Source organism: Camelina sativa, chromosome 7 (genome assembly GCF_000633955.1).
Source record: "Camelina sativa cultivar DH55 chromosome 7, Cs, whole genome shotgun sequence".
In the NCBI taxonomy this organism is placed as follows: domain Eukaryota; kingdom Viridiplantae; phylum Streptophyta; class Magnoliopsida; order Brassicales; family Brassicaceae; genus Camelina; species Camelina sativa.
The window spans coordinates 870,783-890,396 of NC_025691.1; the positions used below are offsets into that span (position 1 = coordinate 870,783).

At 35.9% G+C, this 19,614-nt stretch overlaps 2 protein-coding genes and 1 long non-coding RNA gene across 3 annotated transcripts; 2 read left to right on the plus strand and 1 right to left on the minus strand.

The window, feature by feature from the left end:
• Nucleotides 4,056–6,264, plus strand: LOC104699693 (cytochrome P450 78A9). Its single transcript, XM_010415032.2, has 2 exons — nt 4,056–5,099; nt 5,275–6,264. Exons 1-2 carry the CDS (start codon nt 4,125–4,127, stop codon nt 5,902–5,904), a joined length of 1,605 nt encoding a protein of 534 aa, XP_010413334.1. The 5' UTR covers nt 4,056–4,124; the 3' UTR covers nt 5,905–6,264.
• Nucleotides 13,078–14,682, plus strand: LOC104699694. Its single transcript, XR_753422.2, has 3 exons — nt 13,078–13,497; nt 13,783–14,057; nt 14,259–14,682. It is a non-coding gene; the product is annotated as an uncharacterized LOC104699694 (long non-coding RNA).
• LOC104704146 (pollen-specific leucine-rich repeat extensin-like protein 1) lies at nt 18,449–19,579 on the minus strand. Its single transcript, XM_010420278.1, has one exon. The coding sequence runs from the start codon at nt 19,577–19,579 to the stop codon at nt 18,449–18,451; it is 1,131 nt and encodes a 376-aa protein (XP_010418580.1).

Below are 19,614 nucleotides of genomic sequence, written 5' to 3' on the forward strand. Positions count from 1 at the left end.
TATTTTGATCCGACAGTTTACTTGAATGCACTGGTTGATCCCTTTGTTCCCACATGCCACCTTCTGCCAATAGATCGAAAGCTCGGGTCTAATACTAAATCTCAGTGTCAAACCAACTACAAGCTTTGTGTGGAATTCGTTAACCTCCATGACCATGAGCTTCATGTGAGGGAAAACCCACTTGTTATGTTACGGTTTGAGACTTATCTCTTGCGATTCTCGTTTGAAGCTTCGTCTAGAATCATGAGGTGCATCCTTAAATGCTTGAAGGACTTTGCTCCACAGTTGCTGAACTCTCTCATGTTGGCGAGAAACTCTTTAAACGTCTCACCCGTGTACCACCCTTTTCAAAGCTCGATTGCGAGGATTTCGCGAAGTTTGTCTTCATGGGCGAATCCAATATGGTCCCAATTCTCCAAACATTGGTAACCCCTCAAAGTTGAAATCCCTTTAAAGAACTCATGGTGTCTTTATCTATATTTTATTGTGCTTTCTTTGATTGTATGTTGTATAAACTCACCTATACGTTGATGTTTTAATTTGAATCGAAGTGTTTTAACCCAATAAAAATCTTGTTTTCCACAAGACAAAAATAGATGAAAAAAACTTTAGTACCTGTTAACTAGATCAATGGTTAGGCACATCTCATACTACGAGCAGGAAATCCTGACCGCTATAAAAAAAGCATTGACAAGTACTTAACAGTTAACAACGAACCAAATTGCGGGGACCAGGTGGATATGAGTCATGTGACTTGTCTGATTCCTAATTAGACATTTATGCCCTCCCTCAAATTGTCATGGGTCGACTCCTTCTATCATAGAGTTTGGGTATCTTGGTAATATACACTCTCGAAGAAGACACGCTAAGTGCACATTTTAAATTGACCCACCATACTGCAAGTCTGCAAGAAGCCAAGAACCACGACGATCAAGCTCGTGGGACGTTTCGCATGAATCTAGCACGTGGCTAATTAATAAACGAATGTTCGTGTGATTATTGATATAGGAAACGAGATCCAACGGCTAAAGTTTAGGAAGTGCAGTTGTGTGCATTGCACCACCCCCACACCATATCTCAAACCGACAATGAAATCCACATACATAATCTATTTGTTGCCGAGAAAGAACGTCAAGGTCAATTTGTGTCCTAAGCCCTTACCTAAAGGTCAATTACATTGTTCTTTAATCTTTATTGAATAAATATACATTGATTTATTTGTTAATCTCTATATTAACCATTTGTTTTTTGTTTGGTGTCTGTTGGACATTTAATTAAATCGCCATTTGTTGAAATTGTTAAATATACATGTAAATAAGTAAATAACTATATATATTTGATTTGTTTTTCTTCTTCTTTTCTTTTCGAATTCAAGCTATGAATAACAAATCAGAATGTTCATTCACAAAACTATTTAATTTGGAATCTTCTATGAATATAGGAATATACTAAAATATAGTACTTTTTCAGTTTCTACGCTTGATTAAATGTCGTTTTCTACTCGTTTTTGAAATAATAATCGATGAGACCCATGCTATTAATTCGAACTTCAGCATAATTAGCGGATATGGTCTGACCATCGGTTAAAGAAATACGAGAAACTAACTTGACGAAAAATGACATTTCAGTTTTATTTTATGTAGTGTTTTATTCTAAGTCTTGTAACTATATTTAGGATGTCGGAATTCGGAAATGTGACAGTGTATTGGACCATTGGTAATTGAGTACATATTAGTTAGAAGACCAGTCCTAGATAAACCTATGCTAAATTTAGATGACAGAGTTATAATGTTTTCAATTGATTTGTTTCGAGTGATTAGAGAATACAATTTGGTCGTTTAAAATGATATTATTTGATAGTTCATAATAATAATAATAATTACAAATATAATAATAGAAGTGGACGAACCATTGTTCAAGTCCTTGATTGCCCCCACGTCTTCGTAAAGAAAAATAGGTTGAAAGGGTCAACAAGTTCGTTCGTATTAAAACTTGAAATGATTAAGCTCTTGGAATAGTATACTTAATTCGAACTAGATATATATAAGGAATTATAATAAGATAGTTGATTTTATATTCATAAATCTTGATCAAGAGCAGTTAAATGTTGATTCAGTTACATTCGGCTTGAACTTTGTAGATATTATAACGTTTATATGCTTAGTATCTTCTAAAAATCCTCTGAGCAGTTGACTTCTATGATATAAATCGATTATCGAGCAGTCTCACAAAGGAATTTATATAGTTACATAATATTATATTTTTTCTTTTTTTTGGGCCAACAATTACATAATAATTTAAGAGAGCTCTTCCTCGATTACGACTTCGTCCGAAGGATTATACAAAGCTTAAGTGTTACGCGCCCTAACTTAACCTGCCATTTTACACATCCCTAGCGCATGGCATTGGTGGCGCTAGTAGCCGTTTTATCTCATTTGCCAACGACGCAACTCAACAACGGTTATGATCTGTCTTCTACATTTACACTTTATTGTTTCTTTTTGGTGACATATTAAATAGATAATTAACATCAACAAAAGTAAAAATAACTACACTTCATATTACGAAGAAAAGGTTTTATAATGCATAAAAACGTTACGATCATGGAAGATATTATTCTTAAATATTCAACATGCTTACTGTGTTGGTAAATGAATAAATATATAGTACTGCAACCGTGCAACATACAGATTATTTTATTGCTGTTCTTATAAAAAAATCATCAAGTATCAAATATTAAAACTTGATGTCGTATGCTATGATCGAATATTTATATTAACTTGCACCGAGACTTGCGTATTTTAGATATGCATTGTAAGTAAAAAGTAAACGTTGTTTTTGACAGCACACTCACTTGAAATTAATTCCATAAGAAAACTATAACGTTAAATCTGTAAAAATGAAAAATTTTAGAAAACTATACGAAATATGGATATATATAATTTACACAAGGTACGTAAGTAAGCTAACAAAGATTACAATTTACAGATACAATGAATTCACTCTGAGTGGGTCTATCAAGTTTCGTCAGTTTTATTTAACGGCCACGAGAAGTTAAGTTAATTGCTATATGCATTACTGCCATTGCAATTTACACCTTTCGATGTTACGTTTTTAAATTTGTAACTGATTTTGTCAATAATTTCTCGAACTGAAGATTCATTTCACAGTCAAAATCCATCTCACATATAGAAGAGGAAGACAAAAAAAAAACTTCGAGCATACCTTTTGTTTTATTAAAGGATAAGTGGTGTGAAATGACGTTAGTGCAGTGGTAGGAAGTAAGTCCATTTGTAAAAGGCACCATCATACTCGAGATCGAATCCCGGTTTCTACGAACGTAGGAATTTGGCTAATGGGCCGATTAGTTGTGGTCCAATGGTTGAGAAAAAAAAAAAGTTTTGTAAGTGGTGTGAAATCTTAATCACTTTTAAATTTTGCACTTTTATGTTTGATGTGTATTTGTCGAATAGATTGGTGAATAAAAGAGCCTATTAATTCATTGCATTTAATCAACTTTTTTTCTTGTGGCTGAAAGGACTCGCTTTTTTAAAAAAAATATCCTAAATAAATTTGGTTTATGTTTAATCAAATAAAACAATTATCAGAACCCATGTTATAACACAATATTTTCGGTAAAATTCAATTAAACAAAAATTTGATACATTATCATCAACATACGTTGCATATATTATTTTACTTTTACATCTGAAAATAAATCAAAATAGCAGTTCTTGAAAACACATAAATACAATATTTAGCATTTCTGTAGCTAATTAATATGAAAATTATCAAATGAAAAAAACTTCCAACTTCAAATTTTATGTATTATATATATTGCAAGTGAGCAAGCAAACGCAAACTTGCCCATATAATCAAATAGAAAGTACAATATTAAGAGTAAAAAAGAATGAAGTACACACAAAAGAGTATTATTTAACATAAAAAGACAACATTCCCCTTCAAATATTAAATTTTTGTTTATTTAAAAAATTAACAAGAGAGGATTGTAACTTTTTGTTCTATATAAATACCTGAAGGCACCGTTTCATCTTATAAACCCCACAGCAAAAAAAGACACTCTCCTTTCTCTCCCCATCTCTCTCTCTTTTTCCTCTGTTTCAATGGCCACTGAGCTCGACACCAGTAGCTTAATTTTGGCCCTCTTGTCCAAATGTAGCCTCCTTACTCAAACCAATCTCGCTCTCTCTCTTATCGTAGCCTCCCTTGCTTGCCTCGCCGTCTCCCTCTTCTTCTGGTCTCATCCCGGAGGACCCGCATGGGGAAAATACTTCTCCCACTGCCGTCACCAAACCACCGTGGTCCCTGGACCAAGAGGCTTACCTTTTATCGGAAGCATGTCTCTCATGTCAAACACTCTTGCTCACCGTTGCATAGCCGCAACCGCAGAGAAGTTCGGAGCCAAACGGTTAATGGCGTTTAGCTTGGGAGAAACCCGCATGATCGTCACTTGCAACCCTGATGTTGCTAAAGAGATTCTTAACAGCCCTATTTTTGCTGACCGTCCGGTTAAAGAATCAGCTTATTCCCTCATGTTTAACCGAGCTATCGGTTTCGCACCTTACGGCGTTTACTGGCGAACCTTGAGAAAGATCGCGTCTAACCATCTTTTCAGCCCGAAACAGATCAAACGCTCCGAAACGCAAAGAAGTGTGATCGCGAATCAGATCACTAAGTGTCTCGCGAAACAGAGTAGCACCGAAGGTCTCTGTTTTGCACGTGACTTGATAAAAACGGCATCGCTTAACAACATGATGTGCTCTGTTTTCGGGAAAGAATACGAGCTTGAGCATGAGCATGAAGAAGTCAGGGAGCTTAGTGAATTGGTTGACGAAGGTTATGATCTACTCGGAAAACTCAACTGGACCGATCATCTCCCCTGGCTCTCAGAACTTGATCCTCAACGAATCCGGTCTAGATGCTCAACTCTCGTTCCGAAAGTAAACCGTTTCGTGAACCGGATTATCTCTGACCACCGTGCTCAGGCTCGTGACTCGCCGAGTGACTTCGTTGACGTATTGCTCTCTCTCGATGGTCCGGATAAATTATCTGACCCGGATATGATCGCCGTTCTTTGGGTATGTACAAGTGGCTTTTGCTATTTTTTACTAAACAGAGACAGAAAAAAAACAAAAACACAAGAAAACATTTTTATTTAGGTTTCGGATAATTTCATATGCCATTTTAAGTAATACTGTACGATGGAACTAAAAGTATTTGCAATCTGTGGGGTTTTTTAAAATTTTTTAATAGGAAATGATATTCAGAGGAACTGACACGGTGGCTGTTCTGATCGAGTGGATTTTTGCTAGGATGGTCCTTCATCCAGATATTCAATCGACGGTCCACAGAGAGCTTGATCAGATCGTAGGGAAATCAAGAGCCGTCGAAGAGTCTGACGTGGCGTCTTTGGTGTATCTAACGGCTGTGGTGAAGGAAGTCTTGAGGCTTCACCCGCCAGGGCCATTACTCTCATGGTCCCGTTTAGCAATCACAGATACGACCATCGACGGTCACCGTGTTCCGGCGGGGACCACCGCGATGGTGAACATGTGGGCTATAGCACGCGATCCACAGGTGTGGGAGAATCCCTTGGAGTTTAAACCCGAGCGGTTTGTAGCCAAGGAAGGCGAGGTTGAGTTCTCGGTTCTTGGGTCGGATTTGAGGCTTGCACCGTTCGGGTCGGGTCGTCGGATCTGTCCAGGGAAGAATCTTGGTTTGGCCACCGTGACGTTTTGGACTGCGACGCTTTTGCACGAGTTTGAATGGCGACCACCGTCCGATGAGAAGACCGTTGACTTGTCCGAGAAACTGAGGCTCTCGTGTGAGATGGCTAATCCTCTTGCTGCTAAATTAAGCCCCAGGCGCAGTTTTAGCGTGTGATCCTTAAAGATTATACACAGATACACTGGTAACTCAAGGGAAGAAATTAGTGTGAGGCAAAAAGAAAAAGAGAAAAAAAAAAAAAAAACAGAGAAAGTGAAGCATACAAATAAAATAAAAATAAAAGATACAAATAAAATAAAAGTAAAACATATTAAAAAGAAAAGAAAAGAATGGTTATGAAGTTTTATATTAAACTAACATCTTCATACGTATTATTAGAAAAAAAAAAAAAAAATCTTGATACGCGAAGTGTTTGGTGATGTGAGGAGTGATATTTTGTAAATATGATTATAAACATTATTGTTACAAAGAAAGTTAATATTATTGCTTCATAATACTACTTGGTTATTATATTTTCTTGTCCTATTTCCTTTTGCATTGTGGTTTTATATCAAAAAAAAATTAAAACTTCATTTCGTCGTTTCGATAATGTTATCTAATAAAAGCCTAACTGTTATAATGTGGAGTATTATTAACTCCGAAATTGTGGGAAACGATCTTTGTTTGAACACGAACAAACCCGATCAAAAAGCAAACATATAATAAAATCATCCTTTCATCCGGCCTGATCATAATACCAAAAACACAAAATTGTTATTGTTTTAGCAGGAAAGATTAAGAACAAAAGATGTTTAAGAATAACTCTTTTATTAGTTCAAAAATAAATAATTCAAAAACTTTAAGTTCTCTTACACAAAATCGTACCAAAAACACAAAATCGTTATTGTTTTAGCATCTTCTTATATATAGAACTTCTTAAGTATATTTCCTAATCCTAAATGGAAAACTTCTTATTCTTTAGCTTCTTATTATATTTAGATATCTTCTTAATATAATCTCCAATTTCCATTTCTCTTTGTTTAGCTTGATCTCCAAGCTTACTTCAAGCTTACTCTAACATTCTCCCTTCTAAGCTTGAAGTCTTGCTCACTCAAATCTTTCACACCAATGAGATCTCTCATCTCCTTGAACTTGGTTCTTCCTAGAGCCTTGGTTAATATATCCGCCTTTTGTTCTTCCCCGGGAACATGCTTTACTTCGACTTGTCCGTTCTCAACACACTCTCGAACAAAATGATACCTTGTGTGTATATGTTTGCTCCGACCGTGAAACACCGGGTTCTTCGTAAGAGCAATAGCAGATTGGTTGTCTATCCGGACTAGTACCTTCTTACATGGTAGCTCGGTGATTTCACTTAGAAGTTCTTGGAGCCAAATCGCCTGCCTCGCAGCCTCCGTTGCAGCCATGAATTCTGCTTCACACGAAGATAACGCCACTGTGTCCTGTTTCTGCGAGCACCAAGTGATCAAACTCCCATTGAGGTAAAACACATGTCCTGTTGTACTTCTGCCATCATCAGGGTCTACATTGTGACTACTGTCACTGTAACCAACAAGCTTAATGCTCGTTGAATATGACTTCTTAAAGACCAAACCAAGTGTAGTAGTTCCTTTCAGGTACCTTATGCATTGTTTCATAACCGCTCCGTGCGACTGTTTAGGAGACTGCATATAACGACTTAACACACCCACACAATATGATAAGTCAGGACGTGTGTGCAACAGGTACTGAAGTGATCCTATGATTCTCCTGTAACTCGTCCCATCAATATCCGATTCTTTTGTCGCCTTTGACAGCTTTGTGCCTTCCTCCATTGGTGTATGTGTCGAGTTACAATCTTTCATTCCAGCTTCCTCCAAGATCTTCAAGGCATATCGTTCTTGATCCAGAGTTATTCCTTCCTGCGTTTGACACACTTCAATCCCTAGATAGTAAGTCAATTTCCCCATATCACTTATTTCGAATTTTGACGCTATCTCCTTCTTGAAGTTCTCTATGACCTTTAAACTTGTTCCTGAAACAAATATATCATCAACATAAACTGCAACAAGAAGAACTTCATAATTCACCCTTCTTTGATAAACAGATGGTTCTTTCGAACATTTCCTGAACTGTAGTTCCTTAAGAACTTGATTAAGCTTCTCATTCCATGCTCTCGGAGCTTGTCGCAGGTCATATAATGCTTTATGGAGTTTGTAAACTTTGTCTTCGCTCCCTTCTACTATAAGACCTTCTGGTTGTGAGACATACACCGTCTCCTTTAGCTCGCCATTAAGAACCGTCGTTTTGACATCGAGATGATGTATTTCCCATCCTCTAGATGCAGCAAGACTAATGAGGAGACGAATTGTCTCAATTCGTGCAACAGGGGCAAACACATCCTCAAAATTGATTCCATACCTCTGCATATAACCCTTTGCGACCAGTCTCGTCTTATGCTTATTTATTGTGCCATCCAAATTTCTTTTCAGCTTGAAAAACCCACTTCAATCCAATAGACTTTGCTCCATGTGGAAGTTCAACAAGATCCCAAGTCCGATTCTTTATGATTGATTGTATCTCGTCTTCACACGCTTGCAGCCAGTTCTTTGAATCTTTTGCCTCATTAAAGTCTCTAGGCTCATTGTTCAAACACATTAGTAACCTTTCTTCTTCTTCCTCAACAAGCAATACATAATCATTGAGATATTTAGGCTTAGTGACCACTCTCCCAGATCTTCTTAACACATACTGTCCTCTTTCTCCACCATCCTCTACTTCCTCACTTTTCACTTCATCATCACTACTCACTTCTGAATCCGATTCTGCAAGTTCTTGTTCTGCAACAACATTGTCCTCTGTTTCAGTCTCGGCCTCTGCAATTTCAGAATTTTCATTGTTGGTTATGTGAGCGACACCAGTAACATTCAGATCAAATCCTCTCAATCCGTGATTTCCAAATCCACCAAGCTGAATTGTGAAGCTTCCCTTAATTTCTTCTTGACTACCTTGGTTCCAATTCCATCCTCTTGATTCATCGAAGACCACATCACGGCTCACCACTACTTTATTCGTTTGAGGATCAAATAGTCGATAAGCTTTCGTTCCCGGCTCTGTTCCTAGGTGTACCAATCTACATGATCTATCATCTAGCTTTCTTAGGTGTGGTGTCTCTACTCTTGTGTATGCAATGCAGACAAAGATACGTAGATGGTTGACATTCGGTTTCTTGGCTTGTAAAGCTTCATATGGAGTTCTTTCCTTGACTGCTCTTGTAGTTACCCTGTTTAGCAAGTATGTCGAGTGTTTGATTGCCTCTCCCCACATTCTATTTGGAACGCTCATGTGCTTCATAATGCTCCTGGTCATCTCCAATAATGTCATGTTTCTTCTTTCCACAACACCATTTTGTTGTGGTGTATACGGAGCTGTGAGATGTCGCTTAATTCCTGAGAGAGCACAGAAAGAATCAAACTCATGCAACACAAATTCTCCTCTTCTGTCCGTCCTGAATGTCATTATTTTCCCTCCTGATCTTGTTCTACTACAACTTTGAATTTCTTAAATTTTCCGAATGCATCACTCTTCTCTTTCAACAGTATTGTCCACATGTACCTCGAGTAATCGTCTATGAGAACAAAGATGTATCTATCCCCAGCCGTTGTAGTTGGTGTGATGGGACCACATAAGTCACCATGAACGATTTCAAGTGCTTTTGTTGCTCGATACAAGGAGGCTTTAGGGAACACTCTTCTCGTTTGCTTGCCTAAGAGACATGACCCGCAGATTTCTTTTTCAAACTTTATATGAGGTGTTCCAACAACAAGCTCCCTTTCCACCATTGACTTCAGTGTTTCATGATTTATGTGTCCTAGTCGTGCGTGCCACCTACTAGAATCACTCATCGTTGTTAAACTCAAGCATAATGTGTCATTTATCTTCATGCACACCTTGTATAGACGATTCCCTTATCTAGAGGCCTTGACAAGTAGTCTTCCATTACGATCATACATTATTAAGTGATCTCCTTTCATTCTAACATCACAACCTGCTTCAGTGGCTTGTCCCAGACTTATAATATTACTCTTCAAGCCACGAATGTAGTATACCTCAGTCATTGTTCTTGCTTCACCGTTCATATCAACAAGCTCGATAGATCCCTTTCCTTTCATATCTATGGTAGAATCATCACCAAACCTTACTTTTCTGGTGATAGTATTGTCCAAAGAGGAGAAATACCTACGATTTCCAGTCATGTGATTGCTAGCCCTATTATGGAGATACCAAGTATTGTCTTCGTCATTACTTGTTTCAAATTTGCTTGGCACCACCTTTTCTTCGTTTAAGAATACTACCTCGTGTACCATGATCTCGTCTGCTTCTTCCGTATCTTTATTGTTGTTATCTTGTGTTTCTTGCAAATTGAGCAAGCGATCAGGACACTTTGAGGCATAGTGGCCAAATTTGTCACATCGGAAACAAGAGATTTCGGACAAGTCTCTTGTTTCATTGAATCTTCCACGGCCTCTTCCTCTGAACCTTCCTCCACGACCTCTGCCTCGGTATCTTCCATAGTATCCTCCATTAAAGTCGCGATTTTCTGGTGGCACTTGAGACTCCGAATTTGAATACAACAGCTTGCTTTGATCTTCTTGTGTCTCTTCTTCTTCGGTGATGCGTTCTTCGTATGTTTTTAAACGTCCCACAATGTCTTCAAAACTTGTTTTGTTGAGATCCAACACTTGTTCAAGCGATGCCACAATGTGGATATACCTTTTCCGAGGAAGACTTTTAAGAAATTTCTTAACAAGCTTGGATTCTTCAATGTCTTCTCCTAGAGCAGCTGACTTTGATGAGATCTCTGATAGCTTCCCAACAAAGTCATCAATGGTCTTTGTATCCTTTATCTTCAAATCGGTCAAATTCTGCCATCAACGTCTGTAGTCTAGCTTCTTTGACTCGATCTGCTCCAACATGTCTAGTCTTAATATCTTCCCAGACTTTCTTTGCATTATCTAACTCGCCAACTTAAAGGATAAGAGATTCAGGAATCGATTGAAACAACAAAGCCATAGCCATGTCATTGAGATCAGTATCATCATCTTCTGTTTCTATGACATCCCACACCTTATTTACTCTAAGAAGAATCCTCATCCGCATAGCCCAAACGGTGTAGTTGTTAGAGGTTAACATAGGTCACTTGATTGACGAAGGTCCACCCCCTTCTTTCTTCGAACTTGCGGTAATCTCAATATCTTCATTCTTTGCCATCATTTCTTCTTGCTCTGATACCAAATATTGTTTTAGCAAGAAAGATTAAGAACAAAAGATGTTTAAGAATAACTCTCTTATTAGCTCAAAGAAAAATAACTCAAAAACTTTAAGCTCTCTTACAATCTCTCAAGCTTAATCTTTCAAAGCTCTCAACTCATAAGTTATGCTACATCTTAGCATCTCCTTATATATAGAACTTCCTAAATATATTTCCTAATCCTAAATGGAAAACTTCTTATTCTTTAGCTTCTTATTATATTTAGATATCTCCTAAATATAATTTCCAATTTCCATTTCTCTTTGCTTAGCTTAATCTCCAAGCTTACTTCAAGCATATTCCAACAATCGTAATAATGTACCTATTTTAACCAGAAAAATAACAGCTAAATTACGTTATTCAAAAAGTAAATTCTTACATACATAATAAAACAGAATATATATAGGGGAAATTCAAAATCCCATGTAACCTTAAATATTCAAAATATCGACAGACAATGTTAACAAAAATAAATGTTTGCTAAGAATTTTGCCTCGAAGGAGTTGTTTTCACATTTTTGCCCCAGCCAAAAATTATAAAAGATTCGTCTTTATAAAAGTTGCAGATTTGACATACCCTGTCCCTTATTTGTTTTTGTTTATATCTTTCTTTTATGCGTAACGACTAACGACCAATCAGAATTCTATTTGTCTCGTCATATCACAAAAACTATATAACGTGTGTATCTAATTTACCTAAAAAGGTACTCTATATATGATTTATTTCCTTTTTTATTCATATATAGAGTGGTCAGCGTTCACTCTATATAACTAAACAACCAAATTCAATGTAATAAATTCAACTCAATTTACAGTAACTAAATTTATAGGACGGACCGGCATGCTTTTATAACATGCCCAAATCTACTAAACATCTTATAAGAGAATAGATCTTAGACATATATCAAGATGGAAACCCCTAATCTATTATTTGATTTTGGTCACATGGTTAATTTATCAATTAGTCAAACAAACTAATCACTATTACTACTAGTCGATCGATTACTAAATCTGAAAAAGAACAAAAAAAATAAAAAGCGTTTAATAAGGGAAGATATTGACTGAAACACTTTCAAAGTGTGTGGTCGAACATAAAATAATTATAATAAGAGTTACAGAATTTATAGTTATATATTACAAAGATTGTGACACATGAATTATTAAAGGCTGGTGATATTTTTGATCCAGTGAGAAGCAGGCACATAAGCTGATAAGCATTAGGAAAGAACAAAATATGACAAGATTTGAGAAATTGTGGTCTAATCGTATATACAATTGAGAGATCTTAAAAGTAGACAAAGTATCTATAAAGAAACTTTTTATGGTCGAAGCATCTTCACTGGTTGCTGAGAGGTCTTCACAGTGATGTCATGTATGTTTCTCAATAAAAGTGATCGTAAAAACTATAATGCCCATATATACGTATTCCTAGAGCAAAACTAATATTGTATGACAATTTTGTTTGCTTTTGGTCCAAGTATCTACAAAAAACCGACTTATGTGTGTAAACAGATATTGGGCTTGAATGAGAGTTGATAAACAGTCTAGGCCATCAACGTAAACATTATCACATTTATTTACAAAGTTTTAGATCAAACTAATAGACATTAAGAAGTAATATTAAAGCCCATTATTATTTGACACAATCATATCAACTAAACACGAGGGTTGCGCTCGTTGCAGGACTTAACCCAACACCTTACGGCACGAGCTGACGACATATTTTCAATAATATCACCGTTTAAATGATTGAATTTAGTATTTGGTTATAGTTTAGTTGATTGAGCTGGTGTAGCCATTTCTCTGCATTCAACGCTATGTGTAGACATTTTGGGGTAAGTCACTTTGTTTTTGTTTTTTTTTGTTTTATTATATTTTGGCTTGGTTGATTTGTTCAATTACAGTTTTTTCTTTTATTATTATATTTTTTTATTTAATATTATTATTAGAAGTGGGTTGATTGAAACAGACGACACATGATTCTAGGATGAAGGAAGAAATGGAACAAGATCAGATGTGATTAGATTCTAAGACCTTCCCCATGGGCAGGTTTATAGGGGAGTTTTTACCATTTTGGATCAAAAAAATAAATCAAAACAAAAGAAAAAATTTAAGAGAGCCCCTTATATAGTATACCGATTTCTGATCTAAGAGACAATACGTGTCACTTATTTGTTGGCTAAAAAAAATATCTACTGATTAATTTTCTACTTCCTTTCCATCTCTCTGTCTCTCTCGATCGAAGTCGAATTGGCAATGGAAGAAGATGGAATCAAAGAAGATAGAATCAGAGGACAATCGGGTCGGAGGAGATGCGACGGAGATTGAATCGGCGGAGGCTAATCGGAGGGTTTTGAATCGAGGAGAATGTTGTCGAGATTGTTCAAAGCTGGTGAAAAGGTTTTGTTGAAGCTCCTTCTCCTGCTTCCATGGCTGTCCAAAAACTATGCTCTGTCTTGGGTATATCTTTCTTTCTTTCTTCTTCTGTCTCTGTTTGATTTTCTCGGATTGCGGATAGGGTTATTGCAGTTTCTGCTGGTTTTGATTGAATTGGTGATATACATATATTGGTAGTCATTTAGAAAAATTTGGTTAAAACTGTTTTAGATTGGTTTCATTGGATTTTGAATAAACGTGGGAATAGCTCATTTGATTTGTGAATTCCACTAAATCTGGGCAATTGCAGATTTTGAATAAACTGGGTAGTCATTTAGAAAGATTTGGTTAAAACTGTTATGTTTTCAGGAGAAGACAACATCAAGACTGATGAACCCAAGCAAGAACAAGCTAAGCCTGCTGAAGCCACTGAGATAATTCACCTTAATATGAAGTGTATGAATTGTCTTTGTTGGATCAAAGCTCAATGTTGTTTTGGTTGTTTGTTTTTTCAGAACTGATCAAAGGGCTTGGAAGTTGAATGAGATTGATTCGATGCCCTGATGGAAGAAGATAAATGAAACAAAAATCTCTTCTTCTTGCTCTGTCATGGTTATTCCTTATCAAAGAAACTCTGAGGCAAGGTAAAATCTTCTTCATGATTCAGAATGTCAATGTCCTCATCGTCTGATTTCTAAAACCCACAGAGGTAACAGATTAAAACCATTAGCACAACTCTAAACAAGGCCATGAAGTGAACCTACAGCTATGAGATACTATAATCAATCATAAGACAAGGGAGATTCTTTATGATTTTGAGGTTAGCATGATTGGAAATACTGCAGGGAAGAAGAGTATGATCGATGGTGAGCAACGTAATGGATCCATTCTGAAAAGCATTGGAAGAGTTGAGACCAAGAAAGACGAGTGTTTGGTCCATGAAGACGGAGAAAAGCAGAGACGCAATGAGAAGTTGTGCAGAGAAGTTAAGAAGGAAGAAGAAACTTGATGAAATATTGAAAAAGAGAAAGCTTGTAGTAAAGGAGATAAAACTGAAGCTTGAGTCACGAATTGCTGAGACGGAGAAGACTTCGGCCATGATTGTCTTTTGCTCTTTTGCACTTTTGCATTTTGCATTTGGAGAAACAGCAATATCTTTTGATTAAGTTTCAATTTAAGTCTTTTTATTTGTCAGTCTATTAGGAAACAAAACAGCAATGTCTCACACATATAAAATCTGAAATGCAATAATTTCCCTTTCTTATTAAATCTGAAATGTTTAAACATTTATACTAATCAAAATTTTTACTCAAATGCAATAAAAATTTATACTAACCAAAATTTATCCTTTTTTCCATTTATGAATTGCACTTCTATTGTAATATGTATTAATGTTTTTATTATGTTTTGTATGTTTAAAAATTAATTAAATGCAATATTTTCTATTTTTATAAAATCTTAAATGTTTACACATTTATACCACTTCTATTTTATTTACAATTTTTAAATTTCAAAAAACAATATTTTCAAAAATAAGAGACCCAAAATTAGAACCTCCCATTGGAGGAGAAAATTTTAACTAAGAGATCATGAATTCTTATATTCAAAACACTACACAATAAATTCATAAATAAAATCAAACAGTGTTTAACAACCCACGGATAATCTTGCCCTAAGTGACTTGCCACCAGTGAAGTTAAAGGAAGTGCAACAAGGTTTGCCTTTTTAATATATTGATGCAAGTCATTGATATATATGGGTGCTGATTTACTTATATGTTTTCAACAAGTGGGGTACCAAGACACAAGGCGGCTTCAAAGAGTTACAGATGATGCTCGGGACGTGCACTTGACTTTTGGTCCTCCATATATAGCCCAGGTGAACTTTGCTACTTCTTGTTATATATGCAATGCCGATACTCTTAATTAGCTTTAATTTGTACTCTTCAAGCGTGATGGAAAAGCTGCTTTAATGCCTTCATTTCCATTGATATGTGTGGTACGTAAGTTCTTCGTTTCTCTCTATAGTACGTTTGAGGCTTAGTTGTTTTGTCCATGTGTTTCTTCAGAATCATCTTAATGGGTGTTATATATTCCTTTTGCTTTTGGTGATTCTCTTCGGAGTTCTACAATACTTGTTAGGACCACTGGATTTGGTAGCTGAATCATAATACTTGGACTCCACAAATGATTTATTAGTCTTTGTCTGTTCCTAGCTTTATGTGATAATCTTCTTGGACTAGTCCGCCATTTTAATTGATCAATGTTCATTCAGAATTATAAATACACTATTAAGTTCATCACTTTTTCTTTTCTTACTTTTAGGATGTTTAGCTATATCAAAGAGGTAAACTTTCTTTCAAAAAAATCCNAAAAAAAAAAAAAAAAAAAAAAAAAAAAAAAAAAAGAGGTAAACTTTCCTTATACTTAAAATTAAGTATTAATAGTTATGACTTCTTGACAAGAATGGTTGAGGTAACAAATGATTTACAATTTTTCCAAATATATTACCGTAGTTTGGATAAACATTGTTTTAATTTTTCAGAAAATAGTCTTACAAGAGCTGCAATTTGAAAGGCTCTGATTTGAGGGCAAAGATTATGTATTATGTAGATATCATATTTTGTTAGACATTTATCTTTGTGTAAAACCATTATGATATTTGATTAACCAAAATTTTTAATGGTTCGATTTTCTGTTTGTGATATTTTTAGTTAACTACAGTTTGTTTTTATTTAAAAAGTCTAATACATATAAACCAACGTCTGCACACAAGGTCGGTTGGATAAGTGACTTCATAATATGTTCTTGCTTCTCGGAGACTTGATGTCCGACTCTAATCGACGTTAGACATAATAAAAATGGCGTTAACATTTAGTAAGATTGGGTTCTTCTAGTCTAGTTTTTATGGTCCATGCCTTTAAACAAATTGGATTCTCTATTTAATATCTTCAATTAATAAATATAAATTGGTTTTTTTTACTTGTTACTTTGTTAGTTTCTTTAGTGGCTAATATATATATACTCGATGTTTATCTCACTTTTGGACGACCATGCATGAATGTTTTACATGTGTTACGTATCCATGTACTCGAAGGACGTCTTCATTCGAAGTTATAAACATAATAATTGATTTTTACTTGTTAGGCTTTCTCTAGATATCGGTCCAACCTACCCAAATTGGTCAAAAAATCAATACCATGGTCAGAGAGGAAATATCTAAACGTTCAATAGATATATATATATATATATATATCCTACGTTGAATTAGCACTTTCATCTGCTAAAAAGTCTTAATGTAATAAACAAATATGAAAATTAAGAATACATATTCTCTTTCAAGTGTTACTTATCGTTTTGATTTCCTAAAGGTTTGATACGACGAACTTTTGTTGTTTATATAGAGAGTACATATATAATAAAGGATACTTATGTAATTAGTATGAACAAAACCCTTATGTACAAGCCTATATATATTGTAATATTTATAGGACCTTACAGTTTAAACTTGATGAAAAAAGGACCTCAGACCCATATCAATTGACGTCCATTAGTATTGGCCTCGTTTAGGTCACTTTAGCTTGGAGACTATTCCTCTTGGAGTCTACTCCACTCAAAAACTTAGTTTTAAGACGATAATACTCTTTTCCCCTCTTTCTTTCTTCTATATAAACACACCTCTCTCCGTCAGTCAGATTTTTTTTATGTATTAGGGAAAAAAAAATTATTCTCAAACAAAAAAATAAATTATTATGACTCTCCCTCTCAAAGTTTTTTTCGAAGATGTTTGGAAAATGTTTGGTGGTTTGATCAGTTCTGCCGTGTTAATCATTTTGGTGTTTATCGTAGCTGCATCTGCCAATGGTGGCCATTGTTTCGTTTGTTGCTGGATTCATGTGCCACGATAAGATTTGTACGGGTTATGAGCACCTTTGCGAAATTGTGGATGAAGATTGAGGATGAGGGTGGTGGTGTGGAGGAAACGACGAGATAGATCTATCATGGTTTTCTTTTTTTTTTTGTATTTGGTCTTTATCATCTGAGATTTGTTCTAAACCGCCGCCGTGAAGTTTGTCTTTTGCTTGTTTACACGACGAGAACTGAGTTCTCAACCGCCGCCGTCAATGATCTTAGGGTAACCGCCGCCGTCAATTAAAACACATTGTTTTCATTAGAAACACAGCGTTTTTGTTGTTTTTTGTTTTTTTCTTCTTCTAATTTTCTAATTCAGTAAATGAAGATATATTTTGGATATATAGTATTTTTATATGTGCTTTTCCTATAATTAATTTACTAGTGGTCTACCACATGACAATTTGTTTCTTTTAAGAAAATATTAATATATAATTTCCATGATTTAATATTGTTTTATAAAATGATTAAGTTTCTTTAATTTTTAGTACATATATTACAGTACAGCTGTTGTGTGGTCGAACATAAAATCATTAAAATAAGAGTTACAGAATTTATATTTATATATTACAAAGATTGTGATACATGAATTATTAAGGCTGGTGATATTTTTGGTCCAGTGAGAAGCAGGCACAAAAGCATTAGGAAAGAACAAAATATGACAAGATTTGAAAAAATTGTGGTCTAATCGTATATACAATTGAGAGATCTTAAAAGTAGACAAGTATCTATAAAGAAAGTTTTTATGGTCGAAGCATCTTCACTGGTTGCTGAGAGGTCTTCACAATGATGTCATGTATGTTTCTCAATAAAAGTGATCGTAAAAACTATAATGCCCATATACGTATTCCTAGACCAAAACTAATCTTGTATGACAATTTCGTTTGCTTTTAGTCCAAGTATCTACAAAAAACCTACTTATGTGTATAAACAGATATTGGGCTTGAATGAGAGTTGATGGCCATCAACGTAAACATTATCACATTTATTTACAAACTTTTAGATCAAACTGATAGACATCCCTACTAGTAATATTAAAGCCCAGTATTATTTGACACAATCATATCTTATTATTTTCAATAATGTCACCGTTTTAATTATTTAATTTAGTTTTTGTTCATTGTTTAGTTGATTGAGCTGGTGTAGCCATTTCCATGGTCCTTGATAATAAAACCATTGCCGAAGCTAGGTTTCCGGTAAAGGCTAAGATGAACGCCAGGATCATGATGAGTCTCCGACGAGTTGTAGACGACGGAGCCGTTTATGATCTGAACGTTACTGTTCACGAAACGATTTTCACCATTATTGTTATGGTTCTTTGACTTTGACTTTGACTTTGATTTTGATTTTGACTTTTCCTCCGCAGTTTTCTTGGCGTCGTTACTAAACAAATATGGTTCACGTGTCTTGCTCGCCGACCGTAGGATCTCCATCACAGCTCCTTTGTTTTCACCTGAAATAGTTATGACGCTTTGTGTGCCCATTATGACGTCATCATCAGACTCAGGAAATAACGTTTCGTTTGGTCCGTGTACGATGTCTGTTTTCTCCGATAATGTAAGTATGCTTTCCTGATGAGTGGTCTCGCGTTCCTGCCTAGGCTTAGGTGGTTCGTGATTTATGGAAGGTGACGACGTAAACAGACTCGGTTTAGCCTCTTGGACTTTCTCTGGCGACGGAGGACGTAATGGCGGGGACATCAGCTGAGGCGGCGGATGTGAAGGTTGAGCAGCCGGAGACATCATCGTGTTCTTGTTGTTCCTTGTTTGGTCCATGTACGAGGATTGTTGTTCTTGTTCCTTAGGTGGTTCATATTTTATAGACCTTGACAATAAACCCGGACTCGGTTTAGTCTCTCCGACTTCATTTGGTGGAGATCTCGGCGGTGGAGGAAGTGAAGGTGGAGCAGCCAGAGACAGTCTATCATCGTGTTGTTGTTCCTTTTTTGGTCCATGCACGAGGTTTGTATTGTCTGAAAATGTAAGTATTTTCTGACTAGCGGTCTCGCGTTCGTGCCTCCGCTTAGGTGATTCGTATTTTATAGACGGCCGTGGCGATAAAACTGGACTCGGTTTAGCCTCTCGGACTTCCTTTGGTGGAGATCTTGGTGGCGGAGGAGGTGAGGGTGAAGCAGTCGGAGACAATGGTGGTTCGAAGACGTAGTTGGGAGAGGATGGGTCGCGTGATGAGTATGCTGTGGGTCGAACGATGCTAGAGAGACGGTACCAGGAACGACCTGATCGACGGTTCGACATTAATTGATTTTTGTAAATTATGCTATTTGATTTGA

Coding starts and splice junctions, on each gene's coding strand:
- LOC104699693 (XM_010415032.2), top strand. CDS start 4,125: ATGGCCACTGAGCTCGACACCAGTAGCTTAATTTTGGCCCTCTTGTCC. Junction 5,100..5,274: donor ATATGATCGCCGTTCTTTGG/GTATGTACAAGT, acceptor ATTTTTTAATAG/GAAATGATATTCAGAGGAAC.
- LOC104704146 (XM_010420278.1), bottom strand. CDS start 19,579: ATGTCGAACCGTCGATCAGGTCGTTCCTGGTACCGTCTCTCTAGCATC.